General features: G+C 38.7%; 1 protein-coding gene across 2 annotated transcripts in view; it reads left to right on the top strand.

The window, feature by feature from the left end:
- The window catches only part of LOC128606878 (latent-transforming growth factor beta-binding protein 4), an 87,441-nt gene that overhangs the window by 29,410 nt on the left and 38,664 nt on the right, over window positions 1-19,367 (top strand). For both annotated transcript variants that reach the window (XM_053623389.1, XM_053623388.1), the window contains 7 exons: window positions 6,817-6,981; window positions 9,548-9,925; window positions 10,489-10,593; window positions 15,373-15,501; window positions 17,316-17,441; window positions 18,046-18,165; window positions 18,306-18,425. In XM_053623389.1, the coding sequence (XP_053479364.1) occupies window positions 6,817-6,981; window positions 9,548-9,925; window positions 10,489-10,593; window positions 15,373-15,501; window positions 17,316-17,441; window positions 18,046-18,165; window positions 18,306-18,425 (1,143 nt within the window). The remainder of the gene's footprint in view (window positions 1-6,816; window positions 6,982-9,547; window positions 9,926-10,488; window positions 10,594-15,372; window positions 15,502-17,315; window positions 17,442-18,045; window positions 18,166-18,305; window positions 18,426-19,367) is intronic.

Here is a 19,367-nt window from a genome sequence, read left to right as displayed (position 1 = left end):
GCTACAATGCATGGTCAAGTCCAAATGTTTAAGTTCACTACCAACAAAAACTGATTTTATTTCTTCTGTAATAAACATTTTATTAACTAAAAAGTATTTCAGGAAGAGTGAGTTGGTCTGTGAAGTGCTGTAGAGAATAATCTAGTGTTCTAGACAGGATCAGAAATGGCTGTTATATTGAAATTATAATGCACAATATACTAGTATTGTGCAACTCACAGGAACGGTCTTCCAGGACAAATAAAAAAGTATTTTACAATGTTTTAAAATATTTCTTTCCACATACTGGATCATATTTTCAACATAATATGATTCCATGTACTATAAAATGAATAAAAGTGATCAATTAGACAATTTGATCAAATAAATTGTCGCACTGTGACCAGGATAAAGCAGTTACTTATAGTGGCTGAGAGTGAGTAAGGAAATTCTATTCAGTCTTGTGATTGATTTGGGTGAAGGTTTCCTCAATATTATCTCCATCTACTTTACATTTAAATGGGAGAAAGGACATGTAGACATTGAAAAGTCACCAGTTATTCAGAATGTGTACTACAGAGTGTGGCCACAAAAACAATATCAAGCTTATTTAAAAAAATAAGTCCAGTACAGTGTTCTGATTGGTTAAAAAAACAAAACAAACAGGAACAATGACACATAGGACATAAAGGAGTTCACTGTAGAGTAAATATGTAAGGAATAAAATAGTACGACAAATTTTTATCCATTTAAGGTTAAATTCACTGTCCCTCACCAGCCTGTTTTGTTCTCTCTCTTGTAGTTAATAAATCAAAAACACAGTTTCCTCTGTTCTGAAGAGTCTCTTGTCTAAAAACATCTGGGTTACACAGGAAACCCTGTTACGAGACGTTGCGTGAGCTTCACTCTGTGGGAAACGCCCTTGCGCGTGACCAGCATCTGAAGCTTGTGTAACATCATGCCTATTTATAGGCCTGCCATGATCAGGTGATGTGCCAATTAAGTGTGTCACATAAAAAAAGAACAGCACCTGTGAACCACACTGTCAGCCTCTATTATCTGAAGCAAAGATGCAATTCACAGGCATGCTGCAGTATGACAAAGCTATGCAACGTCTCATTCCCTTCTCAGGAAACAGGGTTACATTCATAACCGAGACGTTCCCTTTCAAAGGGAACTCAACGTTGCGTGAGCTTCACACTGTGTTGAGTTCCCTTTCAAAGGGAACTCAACGTTGCGTGAGCTTCACACTGTGGGAACAAGAATACCCACTCTGTCATACTGAGAACATGGACTGTTCAAAAGAGCAAAGCTCGAGGTTCACAGCAAGACACTTGAGCCAGGGTGGAATGTATATTCAGGCTATAATATCAAATGTATGTGTGCGGCCCCTTTGGACAAAGCCTTCGAAGAGGCGATCCCCCTAGTGGAATGAGCCTTTATGCCCGGAGGCATAGTGAGACCGCGTGCCTCATAAGCGGTAGAGATTCTTTCCACTATCCAATTAGAAATGTGCTGCTTTGTCACAGCATCACTACTGTCTGCTGTCACTGCCAAAGCACTGCTGGGCAGCAGCTGCTCTGACTTAACCCACTGGCTGGCGCAGCGGACATAAGTACAGAGAGCCCTTACTGTACACATTATTTGCAATTTCTCTTGTTCCGGTGTGAGGAATGGAGGAGAGCAGAAAGCCTGCAACACTATTGACTGGGCAGCAGATGTAGGCAGTTTAGGAATATAATCCGGCCTAGGATATAGGAAGGCCGTGGCTAGTCCAGGGGCTTAGTCAAGGCAAGAAGGGGCAACAGAGAGAGATTGTAGATCTCCTACTTGCTTGAGATATGCCAGGGCCGGCAGAGGAGCTACCTTTAGTGTCAGAACCTTCTCTGAGGCTGTCTCTAAGGGCTCAAATGTGGCACCTGACAGACCTTCCAGGACCACAGAAAGGTCCCAGTCCCATAAGCCTCGAAGTTAGAGGATGTTGCCCCACAGAGGCTTCATGAATAGGGGCATGGCTGGCCAAAATGGTGGCCACGTAGACCCTGATTGTAGAAGGAGCCGACCCTGGTGAGAAACGTCCTTGTAAGAACTCCAGGACTGTAGCTGTTGTGCAGTTCACTGGATTTAACTGACGTTCCTCACACCACGAGACAAAAAGTCGCCACTTGAGCACATACAATTTCCTCGTGGATGGTGCTTTAGCATTCAACATGGTCTCTAAAACCTCAGTTGCGGGACCAGAATCTATGAGCTGGTGCCCCTCAGGGGCCAGACCCACAGTTTCCATAGTTCCAGCCATAAGTGATAAATCAGCCCTCCGGCTTGAGCAAATAGATCCCTGCAGACAGGAATCTCCCAACGGGTGCCATCTAGCAAGGATATTGTCTCTGAGTACCATATTCGAGCTGGCCAATAAAGTGCTACTAGCAGCAGACGTAGACGATCTTGGTGAACTCTCGCTAGAACTTGTGGGAGCATAGCAATCGGGGGAAAAGCATACAGATGTAACATGGCCACGTGTGCACCATGGCATATACACACAATGGTGCGGGAGGAGTGAGGGCAAACCACAGTGGGCAGTGTGTTGTCTCCTCGGAGACAAACACATTCACTTCTGCTTGGCCGAACCTCCACCATATGGACTCCACCACTTGTGGATGGAGCCTCCAAACCCTAGGCCTCAGCCTCTGCCTCGACAGGATGTCTTCCCCCACATTGCAGTAGCCCAGAATGTAAATTGCACTCACTGACAAGAACTTTCCCTCAGCCCAGAGAAGAATTAGTTGTGTTGCCTGAACGGGGGCGTGAATGTAACCCTCCCTGGTGGTTGATATGAAACGACCGCTGTGTTCTCTGTCACAACACATAATGACCTCTTAATTGAGGAAGAAAGAATTTCAGTGATAGAAATACGGCCTGCATTTCTAGGCAATTTATATGCCACCCCAGATGAGGATCGCTCCAAAGACCATGAGCTGGACAGCCATCTAAGATCGTGCCCCAGCCCGTGAGGGAGACATCTGTCATTACCGTCTTGCAATAAGGAGACACCCCTAGAGTGTGACCCGAGGCTAGAAACCGGGAGCACCTCCAAATTCTCAGAACACATAGGCATCACCGCGTGACAGTGATTACTCTGAGTTTTCAGCCACCACTGAAATGGTCTCATGTGCAATAGGCCCAACAGTATGACGTTGGATGCTGCTGCCATAAGCCCCAACAGTCTCTCATAGAGACTGGAGGGGATGCTCAGACCCAGCTTTATCTTGCTCAATGTTGATAGGATTGACCCTACGCATGTTGGGGATAGAAACGCCCTCATCATAGTAGAATCCCATACAACCCCTGTAAAAGTCATCCTCTGCACTGGAGAAAGCATATTTTTCTTAAGGTTCAACCTGAGCACCAAGCTCCTCATGTGGGCGAGAATAAAATCTCGATGTTGAAGTGCCAGTTACCTGGATCGTGCTAGAAATAATATCTCCATCTTCGGTATAGCTAAATAGCCATGCTGTTCACTCTCCATGATGGCTGAATAATCTGACATTGTAGGCTTATAAGTGTGGCTAGTGTATGGTTTTCCCCAGAAGTGTGATATTTCATCATGCACTTCTGGAAGAAAGGGGAGTTTTCTCCGGTGTGTGGAAGATTTGTTTTCAATGGGGAGAAACACTCGTCCAGCCCACTACGAGCCTCTTTCTCTTCCTTGGGCCAGTCTAGATTTAGTTTTTCAACTGCCGTAGTAATCGCTTCAAGCAGCTCTTTATATGCTTGAGAGCTGCTCTCTGTTTTTGGTGCAGTGGCACCCCCTACTGGCTCCTCGGAGTCAAGAGGGTGTTTTGGCTTTCCATAGCTGAAGGAGGAGTTGTGATGCGAGCTCCAAAATCCAGCAGAGAGCCGGACCTGGAAGACAGAGCATGAGATCCTCTTCCATCCGGCACCTCTTCCAGATCCATACAAGAAGAGAGCGACACGCGAACGGAGCTGCCTGATTGTAAGGCTTTCACAATTTGCACAGTCAGACCCCTCGAGGGCTGCCCTGGCATGCTCCATCCCTAGACACTTCACACAGAAAATGTGTCCATCCGTCCCCATGATGAAATAGGAGCAAGGCATGACACACTTCCTGAATTCTCTTTCACTCATACTTTTCTCTTCTTTTAAAAAGGAAAAGTAAATAGATTTTTTTTTTTTTTAAAGATAGAGAGGAAATGAAGAGTCTTTTTGCAAGCATTACACAAACAACCGACATGCAGTTTCGCTGAAGATAATAAGGCTGATGTCGAAGTTCACAAGTGCCATTTTTATATCACGTGACATGCTTAATTGCCACGTCACCTGATCAAGGCAGGCCTCTAAATAGGCATGATGTTACACAAGCTTCAGATACCGGTCACGCACGAGGGTGCTTCCCACAGCGTGATGCTCATGCAACGTTGAGTTCCCTTTGAAAGGGAACCTACTGACTGTTACAAAGTACTGACACTCAAGATAACTTCTGTAAATGTTAAATAAATGTTTCCTGAAAACAGAATGATTATATGGTTAATAATAATATGGTTTCTAAATCCACTTATCATTAGCTTTAGATTATGTAGCTCACTTGCCATGCAAGTCTCTGTGAATGATTTGTTAATTATAGAAACAATAATGTATTAGAATGAGCACATTAATAGAAATCATTTGAATTATAGGCCGGGCTGTGCTGTTATATAATGAACACCTTCTGACCAATCAGAAACAACAATTTAACAGCAGTAGGTGTTATCAAATGTTAGAGGTGGTAGTTACATTTAAATAATGAATAGTGAAGTATTGGCTAAGTTAGTTTTTCCTTAGTTGATTAAATAAACATGTTTCCTGGTAGTGCACTCAGACTTTTGGATGTGTCTCTATACATTCTTTATAAATGTAACACACTCTTCAGTCCCTCATAAATTCATCCAAATAATTAATATAAGCCTCAAAAATGAATGTCCTGAAAGACAGAGACAAAGCCTGAATGGTGAATTGCTAAAGGCAGTTTTAGCTGTGCGATGCTCTCACCGTGCTGTTTGCAAGAAGGCGTCGCTGTGCTGCTGTTTTCTTGTGCTTTACTTGATGCCTTTGACCTCTGACTTCTACACTATTCCAGCTGCCTTTTTGTTCAAGTGCACGTTTGGGGGCTTCAACAAGCATTTTTCACTTTGTTGGAATGTTGTTAAAGCATTTTGTATATGGATACATGTATGTTGTGTGTTTATGCTTTCATGCATGTGCATGTGCGTGTTTTTTAAAAAATGTTGTGTCAGTTTTTTTTTTCCTCAGCTGTGTTGGTTGTCAAATCTGCTCTACTAAGCCAACCAGAAATGTGGGCAAGTCAGATTAAAAGTACTGCTAAATGTATGGCAGCACATTATGGGCTAAATATATTGAGCTCATATTGTGATTATATCATGATATGGTTATGCCTGATTTGTTAAAACATGGTTAATGCACAGGGTTGAAGATGTTTAAAAACGTGCTGTTTAGACTCAACTTGATCACAAATTGATTCCTTGGCTTCTAAACATGTATGATGACTTGGCTTGGGCTAAAAATTGATTGTTGTGTGCTATGACTGTAGAGTCACATTCTAATTTCAATGACCTACAAGATAAAGTCCATTAATTTCTGCCACAAACAGGAAAAATGAGTAACAGTTCTACACGATGTTTAGAAATCACATAAACCACAGAAAGTAAAAATCAATGCTAAGAAAAGTTTTAGATTTTATATTCCACACAAACATCTGTGAAATAGTAGCCAATTACATTGTCTAAATAAACAGCAGTAACAATAGCAAAATAAGAGAAATGGATTTAAATACATAATTACCAGAAAATAGTTGTATGAAGCTTAGTAGCTTTGGTCATTTTGCCAAAAGGTTTGTTAAACTTTTGTTGACTTTTGTTATTGACTAAAAGTAGAACATGGGGTTTTAAAATGGAAATTTTGCCTTTAAATATTATGTTATCAATATGTAAATTGTGTAAATATTATGAAAAGAATTATTAGTACTCAAATAAATTAAACTTGTTCTGACAGACCCGGTGTGTGTTGGATGATGTGAACACCATGATTCATCCAGAACACTGGATGAATCATGGTCTGAGAATAATTAACACTATTACACACCATCACAATATTTCAGCCTCACTGACATAATAATTACTGACATATTACTGATGTAATAATTACATTAAGAGCTAAGAAACCATATATTGTGTAGCCATAGGAAGAGTTCATTTAGTCTAGAAAAAGGGGTTCTCAAACTCTTTGTAGACCCCCTCCATTGTAGATTTACTTTAGGAATGCAACAATTTTAAATATTAAGGTTATTATTCCAATGTAAATATTATACTAATAATATTTTGGCTATTTTAGAGGCATAGAGCTTTTTTTTTTATTACTGAACTTTCCACTGACAGAACAAATTAGGTCCAAGTTGAGTAATCATGCAAATAACTATAAAAACCTTGATAATGATAGCTTGGGATTTCCACCACTTTATCAAAATAAATAAACAGACTCCACTTTGAGAATATATAAAGAAAGCATGATGTGCAAGAGTTTTCTTTATGACCCAAATGTAACAGACAACCTATAGATACTGAGCTGAGATATGAGAGAAATGGGGTTCTCAGTGGGTTTAACCACTTTATGATTTCCTTAATATTAATGGACTGGCATGAGAAGAATGCTGCATGTTTGAGTCCATGTCTCTGTTCACTCAGTCTAGTCACAGTCTTTTATGTTTGATTGGTATTGTTTTGCCTTTATGCTATATGTTATGACGTTTTTTTCCCCTCTGCACAGCCCAGAAGGTGATCTCAGAGGAGAAGGATCAGTGTTTCCGTGTTGTCTCTCAGGGCTCCTGTTCTTTGCCCATCCTGAAGAACATCACCAAGCAGATCTGCTGTTGCAGTCGTGTCGGTAAAGCCTGGGGAAGGAAGTGTGAGGCCTGCCCCTATTTTGGATCTGGTGAGTGACTTGTTTTATTTTGTGAACGTTTACCCATATTTATCCTCAGATTTTAGTTTTACATATTTTATTATCCATCAATATATCAGGGCAAGACAAAGAATCTTTAACTATACAAACAACAATACAGCAGTGGACTACAACACCTACCCATACAAATAAAATTATGACATATTAATGCATAGTTACCTCACATTTAATGTGTTAATATTATTATTTATTTTTTAGTTATATTATTAAATGTTAATATTTAAAAATATATAACCTTAAAATCCATAACGATCTAACCATTTAAAAGCTTAAAACTCATATCAAAATAATTAATGTACAACAAGAACAATAAAGATAAGAAATCATTTTGCATGAAAATGTATGCATTAACTGAATGGGAAAACTTCTGTGTCAAAAACCTCTCTATGACACATATTTTGTGCATTTCTTTGTGCAACATTTATCAATAAACATCTTAAGATTTATGTAATACACTTACTTGGAAAGTATGGGAATGTTGGCCACAGCTGAGAGAAGCGTGATTAGACATTTTCCAGCCAAAAATGTTGCAATGAATCAGATTAAAGTGTGGGGTGCTGGGATATGTAGGTTTTTTCCCCCTCAATTTACTCAACATTACATATGATTAGGTTGTATTTTTTAAAAATGTTGTCATTTTAAAACTGTGGGTCTTTTAGGTGAGTCTTTTAGACAGGTTGTAATGTTGTGACAGGTTTTAATTCCTTAGCATTTTTCACATATGTTTAATAAAACAGCTGTTTTAAGTCACACTTGCCTTCTCTAGAAGAGATTAGAAGAGAGGTTTAAATGACCAGTTTGGCCCAAAAATGAAATATACCAATTACCTCAAATGTTCCTAGCAAGCAAGAACATTTTATAGACTTTGTTTTGCATTGTGTAAATTTACTGTCTAACTTTTTATTACTGTGCCTCAAATTGGCTTAATTATGGCAAGGGGAAATATATAAATATAAATAAATTTTTTAACCATAAACTCACTTCTGTGCTTTAAATAAGTCACTATGGATAAAAGCACCTGTCAGGTTGTAAATGTAAAATGCACAGAATGATACTGTATATTGAACAATAATCATGCATTTGTTGCTCATTAGTCACTAAACAAAGGACCGCCTGATTAAAAATCTAGAATCACATCAATATCAGCCAATGCTCAAAAAGTGGAGGTGAACACAGTATAGAATGAAAGTTTCCCTCTTACACTGGATGTAGGCAATCAGCCAAGACATGTCTGTCTTGAATTTTGTATCTGAATTTTGCTGCTATAGTTACAGTTACAGTTAAGACCATTTGTATGGAAATGCAAAAAAGAATAATTAAAAAACTTTAAAACATTTTAAAGACATTTTGAACTGTAACAAACATCCAAATCACTTGTTCCATTCAGTTTTAGAAATCTGAATCAATAATCAAGTTTTTAACATATATGTATATGTATGTATAAACAACAGTGTAAGAAATTATAGACTGCCTCTCAGCTGATTCCACCCCGAATTGTTTTGGGATAAGCTTGTTCCCCAAAAAAGGCTGAATTATCAAAGGGACAATTCACTTCAATCTTAGCAATATGTGCATAATACCACCTAAAGTGACATTCACACAGTTATAGTATAGGAGCGGCAGTGGGACATTAAGAACCCTCCCTGAACAAAGGGTTACATGACTGTAATTATCATTCAGAAAGACACACCTCACCATTTTTTGGGTCACACCTGTAACAACGTCTGTACTGTGAGAATGGAATATGAGCACATCAAATCCTTAATTTACATTTAGATGAAACCTCATTTACATTACACACAAAAAACCTGGTTTGAAACACAGTATGAAATATCTGTGCTGATATTGTTCGGGGTTCACTTTGACTCCGAGGAACTTGAAGTGCTTCATATACTTTGTCACTGCCATGCTGGAATAAAGTATTCTTCATTGGGATCTTTGACATCCTCATCATTTTTTCTTACAACAGTGTGTCATATAGTGTCAGAAACCACATAAACAAGACTGAGATATTGAACAACTCAACAAGCTGATTTAAGAGAAGTGTGTGGAAATTTACTGTAGACATGCACTACACTACACTGGAGGCTTTCATTACTGGTTAGCTTCGTTATCTTCCTAGCTCCAGTGCAAAACTAAAGAAGCAAAATTTCAGACACCATGTGTTGGCTAATTGACTACATTTGGGGATAAGAAGAACACAGTACATTTAGGGCAATTTTAGCAACTTAAGTTACATCAATATTTAAGTGGTGAAAGTTATGCAGATTGAGGGATGTGTTAAGCACCTGGTTAAATTGATTTCCTGGGTTTCCCATTCAGATTTTGCAAATTACATCCATTACAGTAGTTCACGCCTCCGAGGTTGGCCGATTTTTCTTGAGTAGAGATCATTTTTGTCCAAACTATTTAATAATTTCCTAGGTGTCACACCACACACAGAGGGTCTGGGAATTAGGAATGAGAAAGCTTCAAGATTACACCACAAGTCAGTTTGCTATAATTTGCTAATGCTGAACAATCTGTCTGTCTGCAGTTGAATTTAAGGAGATTTGCCCTGCTGGTCCTGGCTACCATTACTCACCCAACACACTAAAATTGAATCAGAGGGTTGCAGAATTACCCAACCCTGCACTGGTTTCTCAGACAAATCGCACTTCAACTACAGTGACTAGATATGATACATCATTATTACAATCAACAACAAGAAATGAACCACCACATAACCAAACACCTACGAGGCCTCAATCTGCGACTATCACCCATAATGTCAGGATTCAGCAATCCAGTATTGGTCAGAGACAGCCAACTACATCAGAAGTTTTCATCATTCAGAGTGAACCACTGTTGAGTCAACACAGACAAACAGGAAGACCTGCTTCATCAACTAGTCAGCCAAGCAAAGAACAGCCCTGTGAGTACCCATAACATGAGAATTGACATGAACGCAACTGAATTAACTTTATTATCCTCAGTGTGAGAACTGGTTGCAGTACACATTGGGCCTCATTTATCAGTCTTTTAGTAAAGTTGTGTGTAAATGTTTGTGTAAGTGAAACCAAACAAAAAATTTCCACCAGATTTACAAATGTTTCAGAAATGCTGGGGGTGGCATAACACACAAGCACTATCTGCACTATCCGCCCAAAGATGCCCAATATTGGCTAGTGTCGCTGTGATTGATAAGGGAGAGAAGATGTACCACCCCTCCCTCCCTGAGAGCATGGCCAATTTAGCTCTCTTGGACTCACAGGCACAGATGGAAATCTTTTTTTTTTAATTAAATATTGACTCATTTTAATAGCTTGACTCAAAAATCAGCTCAAAATCAAAAGATCTTTTTTGCCTATATATTTTCCATTTCAAAATGTAATTCAAATGAACACTTGTTTATTTGTTTAAGTAATTTATTTTTATGTTTTCTTATGTTCATTTATGTTTAATGATAAGCATAATAATTTTTTTTCTCGTAAATAGATGTTATTAGGACCCAGACAAGCAGGCCATCGGTTAACAGACACCACTATTCTCTAATACCTCTCCCAGTTCCCTCTACGGCCCGCCCACCTCCACGCGGAACAGGTCAGAAAATAATTAAAAATCACAATCATTCCTAATTTCTTGTCCAATTAATTTTTACTCTTGTATCTTCTTTGCTTCCACTATGTTTATACACACTTTAATTTTTCAATTTCCTCTGTAAGTATTTTAGTTTATTTAAAAAAATCATAGGGCAATAAGTGTATTTTGATAGTTTAAGCAAGTGTGTGTAATACTAGTACAAATAATGTAGCTATGAAATGTGTATGATGCCATGTCCTTTGGGTATAAGCTTTTCTTACATGTTACCTGCATAAGTTATGTGGCTTCAGTGAAATACTACAAAAGCAAACCACAGACATCAAGCATCTCTTGGTAAGGGAAAGATTATGTGCATTTCATTTATTTTTGTTAATAAACTGTTCCTAGAAACAATATTTATTCCAGCAGCTTTTGTTTACTGAATAACTGAACCCTCACTCTGCTGCATTGTTATATGGCCTTTAATGTCTTCCTTTTTGAAAACGGGAACCTGTAAGCAGATACTGAACTGAAAACCGCACAAACGACAACAGTGCCAGAAAGCTGTTTAAATTTTTTGTTCAGAGAAATGTGAGCACGATATGGAATATGGTTTCAGTCCATTCCTTTGATATGTAAATAGACCGAGCTGGTGCCAGTGTTTTATGCAAGCCAAAAAATATGGACTTGGACAAAGTTGAGAGAGTATCGCTAACCATTCTATGTATAGTGACTTTCAGTGACTCAAAGGCATACAGTGAGTGAAAGACACGTACATTACACAAATACAGTATAAACACACATATGCACCTATATAAACACAAGTATGTAATACAGCACATTGCCCTGCTAATACAATCTCGGCCTGCTTTTTTAAAAACCAAATATGCAAAGAGCATTGCAGGGAAGAATGTTCTTGCCAAGTTACCTTGTATGGACTGGCTCACTAGGATGCAGATACAGAGAACAGTCCTGGTAAGAGTTTGAGACATGCTGCGTATTTGACTTTAGCCTCAATGCTACCAGCATCCTGCTTTATAACCCATGATACAGGATACAAGATTTTTTACTTTTCCATAGATGCTAGCTATCATAGCTAACCAGGTCCTCCTCCTGAAAAAAGGTGTAACGGATTAACATGTGGTAGGATATAATTTCCAACCTGTTTTCTAATCTTCAGCACATCTGTCTGTCTGCTGTCTGTCTGTTTAATCTGCCTCATATACAACTGAACTTCAATCTAATGTAGCTAGCTAATGTCTGCAGAAAAATAGTTCGCTAGCTTATTGAGCTATTCTTCAAATGATAAGCAAATACACTCACCATCCACTTTGTTAGGAACGCCTGTACACCTGCACATTTATGCAGTTATCTAATCAGCAGGCAGCAGCGCAATGCAAAAAAAAAATCATGCAGATACAGGTCAAGAGCTTCAGATAATGTTCACACCGAACATCAGAACGAAGAAAAGGTGTTATCTATGGGAATTTGAGTATGGCATGGATGTTGCTACCAGAAGGGCTGTTTTGAATATTTAATAAATTGCTGATCTCCTGGGATTTACAAACACAACAGTCTCTAGAGTTTACACAGAATGGTGCAAAAAACAAAAAAACATTGAGTAAGTGATAGGGATGTGATGGTGAGGAAATTTTCCCAGAGGGGTGTCGTTGGCACGTTTCCCTCTTTTTCCCTTTGCTTTTAAATTGCTTATGAATGGCCGTGCGCATTTCTCTCTCCCTTTCGAATTAGCGTCAATTCAGTGGCAGCAGTTGCTTGAATGGTGGGTTCATTATTATTCCTAATGAAAAACACAGCAACAACAAAACAGTACAATGACAAACTTGCATATATTAAACATATAACTTTTATTAACAAAACGAATAAGACAGCTTTATTAACAAAATGAATAAGCACATTGGGTTTAAATCTAAAATATTGCCAAATAGGCGCTTTTACTTTTTGCTTTGAAACCAAATCTTCCACCATCGTCTTGTCAGTCAGCTCGCCTCACTTTTCTTGTCAGTCAGCTCACCTCACTCTTCTTGTGAGTCAGCTCACCTCACTCCTCTTCTCAGTCAACTCGCCTCACTCTCATCATGCGATAAACGAAATCTGACTCCTGCTGATGTGTGTTGCGACTCTGACTCATGCGGCTCATGCGGAATTGAGCAGACGTGTTCAGTTTTTAATTGTAGAGTCCATTCTGTAACCGAACAAAATGGTTTTTATTACTATAAAAGCAAAATACAGTGGGGGCGGTGCCGTGGTTGGCAAGTGATGTAATCCGTGTGCAGCCGAACACTGTCAATTGTTGCACAGGCAACACCGACTATTGCAGTAAGCCTAGTGAGTGACAGTTCTGTTGGTGGAAACGCCTTGTTGTAAGATCAGAGGAAGATGGCCAGGTTGATTTCAGCTGCCTGGGAGGATATAGTATACCTCAAATAATCAATCTTTACACCCGTGGTAACAAACTGGCCAGTTGAAGATTAGAAAAAAATTGCCTGGTCTTTTTCCAGTCTTCAACTGTCCAGTGAGTTTCAGTCTGTGAGTCTGTGCCCATGAGAGCCTCAGATTCTTTCTGATGTGTGAATTCTTTCAGATTCTGATGTGTTGTAGTTCATCCACCTCAAGGTTTGATGTGTTGTGCGTTCTGAGATGCTTTTCTGCTCACCATGGTTGTAAAGAGTGCTTATTTGAGTTACCTGTCAGCTCAGACCGGTCTGGTCAGTCTCCTCTGATCTCTCTCATCAACAAAGTGTTTCAGCTTGCAGACCCTACACTCATGGGATGTTTTTTTTGTTGTTGTTTTTTGTTTTTTTGCATGATTCTGTGGTGTTGTGTGTGAAATTCCCTGGTCAGCAGTTTATGAAATACTCAAACCAGCCCTTCTGAGAGATCACATGTTTTCTTCATTCTGATGTTTGATGTGACCATTAACTGAAGCTCTTGACCTGTATCTGTATGATTTTTTGAATTTGCTGATTAGATAACTGCATGAATATACAGGTGTACAGGTGTTCCGAATAAAGTGGACAGCAGGTGTATATAAATGGAATATGGATTATCTGCAAAATGGGACAGAATATAACCAGATACCCTCATATGTAGGTTATAACAGTGTGCAAAAATGTCATTGTGCAGGACTGGACTGAGCAAAACTCTTAAAGTATGATGTTCATCCTCAAAAGAGTAGTGCAAATAAACCAACATGCCTTCTCCGGTGGAGAAGTTACAGTATGTTTGTAGTTGACTGATATGGCTCCCTTAATGATTGTTGGTATTGTTTGTAGCCATGCTGCTGGCCCAGTTTTGTAGCCGCACATACTGGGGCCTGCAGATAATGATAATGAGTCTTTATTTATCACATATACATATGCACAGTGAAATTCTCTTCTTCGCATACCCCAGCATGTCAGGAAGCTGGGGTCAGAGCATAGGGTCAGCCATGATACAGCGCTCCTGGAGCAAAGAGGGTTAAGGGCCTTGCTCAAGGGCCCAACAGTGGCAGCTTGGCAGTGCTGGGGCTTGAACCTCCGACCTTCCGATCAGTAACCTAGAGCCTTAAACACCAAGCCACCACTGCCCCATAGATCAGGTAATCAGTGATCACAACACCAGGGCAGTCTTCACCTGTGCTGCATGCAGCTTCTCCCTCATCAGAGTAGGCTAGATGGTGTTAAAGGCACATGAAATGTTAAACACATGACTCTCACAGTGCTTCCCATCATCTCCAGGTGAGAATAAGCTCTGTGGTAGATCTCAGCATCCTCCACCCCTATATGTGAGAAATAGGCAAAATGTAGGGGGTCCAGTGTTGTGCCCACATGTGTCCTGAGGTGACGTAAGACAAGCCTTTTGAGGGGCTTCATCAGATGTGATGTCAGCACTACAGTGGTGGGTTGGAGAAGTATGCACTCTTGATGTTTGCATCAGGATTCTGTTCTGCCTGGTATGGCATTTGACATAAAAGTAAAAAAAAAAGTGGGCAAAGTCTGGGAGATTTTGGCATGATATGATTGAAGTCACACACAGAGGCTGTGTCGGCAAAGGACTTGACATACACCATTGCGATAACATGCAAGAACTCCCTGGCAGGAAATATGGTCGCATGCTAATGACTAGTAGCTCTATGTATGGAGTGTAAAGCTGTTCCTTTAAATGTATATGTCCAGGATTACACCATTTAATGGTCACAAATATCGCTGGCCCACTTCCTCTGCTTTAGAAACTTTCCCTGTTATTCATTAAATGGAAGTCTGCAATGAGATCAGGAATTGGCATCGGGGAACAGTTCTGTTAGCCAGGCCTCCATAAAGAAAGCACATAATACTGCACTCACAGTATTCTCACTGACTCCTAGTTACTGCTCTGAATTCTTCCATTTTATTAGTGGCAGATCTTATATTGCCCATGAATGAGGGTAAATCGGGTTTGTACCTCCTCTTCTTGTTCCACTGTTTTACTCTCATAGCTCTGCACCCTTTGCATGACTCCCTTATATTCCTTAAATATGAGTCCTATGCATGTCTCTAGTTGACATAAATTAAATGAAACTAAAAGTAGATAGACTAAGCATACATTGTCCAATCAAAGTATAAAGAACATAAAAGGATGAGAAGAGAGAACAGTACGTTATCAACCACATTCTTATTATACCATCAATGAGATATAATGCATTGCGCAACCCTAATAGTGTCACTGTAGTGCAATTGATAGATATTAGATTTTAGCCCTTCTATTTAATATCATGACCGGTCATCACTGCTATTTACATTGTTTGTGTATGTTTTACAGACAAGCGTGTGTGTGAGGCTAACCCTCAGGTTTGTGGGCCGGGTCGGTGTGTCGATAAGCCTGGAGGGAGGCACACATGTTTGTGTAATCCTGGGTTCATCCTCAATTCTCAATCAGGTCATTGCCAAGGTATGAAATGTATTCCATTCTTCTCCTGCATTATAATCTTCCAAAAACAGCAGAGACTAAAATTAGTGCATTTTTTGGGCATGTAGTTAAAGCTGCAAAATTTCACCTTATCTGGTAGAAAATACTTATGCAAGCTACTTGTGGAAGAAGTGGCAAGGCAAAAGAAAAATATTCAAGACATGATCTTTGAGATACAATGTTGTGAAAAAGTATTTCTTCTGTTTTTGTGTATATCTCATACTAAATAGTTTTAGATCTTCAAATGAAATAAAACATAAAACAAAAGGCAACCTGAGTAAACACACAATACAATTTTTTTTTAATTGAAGCAAAAAAAAAAAGTTATCCAACACCTATCACCAATGTGAAAAACTAATTGCCCCCTTAAACTTAAAATCAAGTACAATCAAAAATAATAACTACATGACTAGGAAATCAATTGTGTGCACATCTCTAGTTACATTTAAAAAAAAAAAAAAAAGTGCCAGAATTCACATACCAGGCTGACAGTATAGTGGTAGGGTTTTAAACTGATAAACAGATACAGATAGTGTCTTTGGGTTACACCCCTATTCTGTATGCATTACGACAGTATGCAAAAAATGAACTGTGTGAGAACAGAATATTTCGACTAGATTAACACTGGATCTGTCTTGGTGTTAAATAATGGATTCTTAATAGAAAATCAACTATAATTTATAATAATAATAATAGTAAATTGCCATAATAAATGAAAATTTGATTCAAGTAATACATTTGAATAAAATGCTGTATTTGTGTGTGACTGAAATTTGTATATTTTTCTTCGAAAAGCTACAACCTAAATTAAAATTCAGGATTCGTCTATGGAGTGATGCCATTGTTGTTTTTCCTCAAGAATTACCAATTTTCAGCATCCTTTAGGCTTTACTACATTTTTTCCATAGGCCTTTTAAAGCTCTCAAAGGTCAGAGTTCATTTAAAAGGTTTTGAAAACTTGGTCATGCTTTCACACAAGTCACATTGGCCTTTTATTTTCAAGAGTCTTTGTATTTACCACCCAGATAATCACCATTAGAGTTTTATTTTTCTGCCTCAATAATAACCTTTGACCCCAAAGGTCATGTGATCCAAACCGTTAAGCCTCCTCAGCTGTTCTTTTGTCCTTGAAGGAGGTATAAGTCTATGTTCTAAATGCTAGATTTGATTTGAGCTGAGCCATAAACAATAACTGTACAAACCACTAATTAGCCTACTAGCCAACAACTTACTATTAAATAGACTACAATAACACAAAGTTTTGACTTTTTCTTTTCTTGTAACTCATCTTACACTATGTCAAGTGTCCCAATCCATAGTTATTTAAGTTTTATTAATTGCAAATTAAATATCAGTCTTTCAAATGCTCTTTGATAGAAGAGTACTTTCTGGAATTTGTTGTAAGTAATCAACACAGGAATACATCAAACAGTATGTACTTTGAGCTAATGAACATAGATACTACATCAAACTTTTTGTCATATGCATTACATTTCTAACAGTAGCTAGCAAATATCCTCCTTTCTAATCAGGGACACGAGGAAGCTAAAAACATCTGACCTCTAGTACCATATTACACATAATACAGTATATATAACTTTGCATATTATTTCATTACACAATGTTATGTATGTTATGTTTGAAAACCAACCCGCTTTTCTTTGTGCAGTACATCATTGGTAATGCACAAGCTTTTTTAGCCATCATAAAAAGTATTTGGCATGTTGAAAGTAGCAATGTTAGCGTTACAATCTTAATTCAAATGAATAGAAATGTATCGGTTTGTATTTTCACAGATATAAATGAGTGTTTGTTGACTCCGAGGCCGTGTTTGGCTGGTCAGTGTGAGAACACAGTGGGAAGTTTTCAGTGTGTGTGTCCTTCAGGCTACCGGAGTAATGCCCAGCAAAACCTATGCTCAGGTCAGTGTGTGTTAACAATCTCTTTAGCAGTTGATCTTGCTCCAATATTGTTTGCAGTATGCCTAACAACTTGAAGAGTGTTGCATCCGTCACACAGGTGTGTACTAGCAGTGGAACAAACTCCAGCCTGGCTGTACAAATCGAGGAGCCGACCTATATTGAAATCATATTTTTTGATGGGCATATAAATACTAGAGCAAGTTATCAAGGGTTTGTTAAATCGGGTACTGAAACACTGTGTTGGTCTTTTACTGACATCAACTAAACTAAAGTAGTTTTTTGGCAAATGTCTCTTAGTAATTTCAGCTAAATCTCTGTCTGCCAACTTTTTTCTCTGTTAGAGTCAGATTCAGAGTTGGGTTAAGTGTGCATATTGAGAACTTAATACCAAAAATGTGCAAATCAGTATTCAGACCTATAGGATTGGAGTTTTGTACAGATAAAATTATGAACTACATGTAAGTGAGCTGTAAGCATAGCAGATGAGTGCTCAGTCAAATTATCCTTCAAACTGTGGGCATATTTTTAATGTTCTACTTTATTTTTAACTTAATCCATGCCAGACTTTTATATATAATCAATCACTTTTATTAATATATTACAGATATTGATGAGTGTCGTCAGATCCCTAACCCTTGTACTAATGGGCGCTGTGAGAACATGCTCGGCAGCTTCAGGTGTGTGTGCAGGACAGGATACAAACTGCAGAACAACACCTGCACAGGTAACCTTCTCTGCTCCTCTAATTCTTACTCCCAGTGTATCCCAATGTCTCACTTATATGTCATTGAGACATATGAACATATAAAGATGTACAAATTATGATGTCGTGGAATCCAGATAACTTACATCTGTGTGTTTCAGACACTGATGAGTGTGATGACCCGCTCCGCTGTCCGGGGAAGGAGTGCGTAAACACTCAGGGTTCCTATAATTGTGTGCCCTGCAAACCTGGATTTGGTCTCCTTAACAGCCAGTGCTCAGGTGTGTTAAATCAACACACACTCAATTTATTCATTTAGGGTTAAAGGAACCTTTTAACCAAAAATTAAATGCGCATGCACATTTTCTTCCCCCAAATTGTGCATCCAGCAAGACATGTTTTCTGTCCAAAGTTGACATCAATAGTTTTGTATTGGAGTTACAAGGTTAAGTTAAATTACAGTCTCCAGTTTTTCATTGTGTAAACTTTGTGTGTGATATTTACATTGTTTGTGCTTCATTTTAACCAGGCATATGTGAGCATGAGCAGCACCTAAGCTAGTGGCACTGTACACTTGGTTGTGTATCTTACATACATCTGGATGATTAAATGCAGCATCCACTATATGGCATAACAGAGCCAAAAAATCTCTGTCCGTCTTGTTTCCAAATCAAACTGTAATCTTTAGCAATTTCATGCACAACATTTTTAAGCATGCTGACAAGCTCTGTTTCTCTTTAAAACATTCTGCGGTGGGCGTGATTTTCGTCATCAGGCTGTGTTTCAAATCGAAAACCCTGACCATACATGTAAAATTATTTACTAATTTAGAAAATCCCGAAAAGAGGTGCTCAAAACAAACCTTTCAGTAGGTTAAAGAGGTTTTTAAAATTCAAACACTCACTGTAATAGGAAACCTGTTAGCGTTAGTACTCAATAGCACTGCGTTAATTGCATTCATTTCTACGTGACTCGCCAGATGACCGTAAAATACGCACTGCGGCCATCTTGCATAGTTAACGTCAAGTAAAAATCAGCCTTTACTGCCTCACAAGCTCAGCAGGTTTCAATCCTGCTGTCCACATGTGTTTTCTTATTTAGAACACTGCCAAACCCCAAACTACTTAACAACTACTTAACACCAAGATACTTAACAACTCAACACAGCATTTGAACTAAGTGGTGATTTAAACATGCAGCTTGCACAATCCTAAACTGATGGC

Source organism: Ictalurus furcatus, chromosome 4 (genome assembly GCF_023375685.1).
Source record: "Ictalurus furcatus strain D&B chromosome 4, Billie_1.0, whole genome shotgun sequence".
NCBI classification, from domain to species: Eukaryota; Metazoa; Chordata; class Actinopteri; order Siluriformes; family Ictaluridae; genus Ictalurus; species Ictalurus furcatus.
Note: the sequence above shows the minus strand (reverse complement) of the source record. Positions and strands in the feature narration are given on the sequence as shown.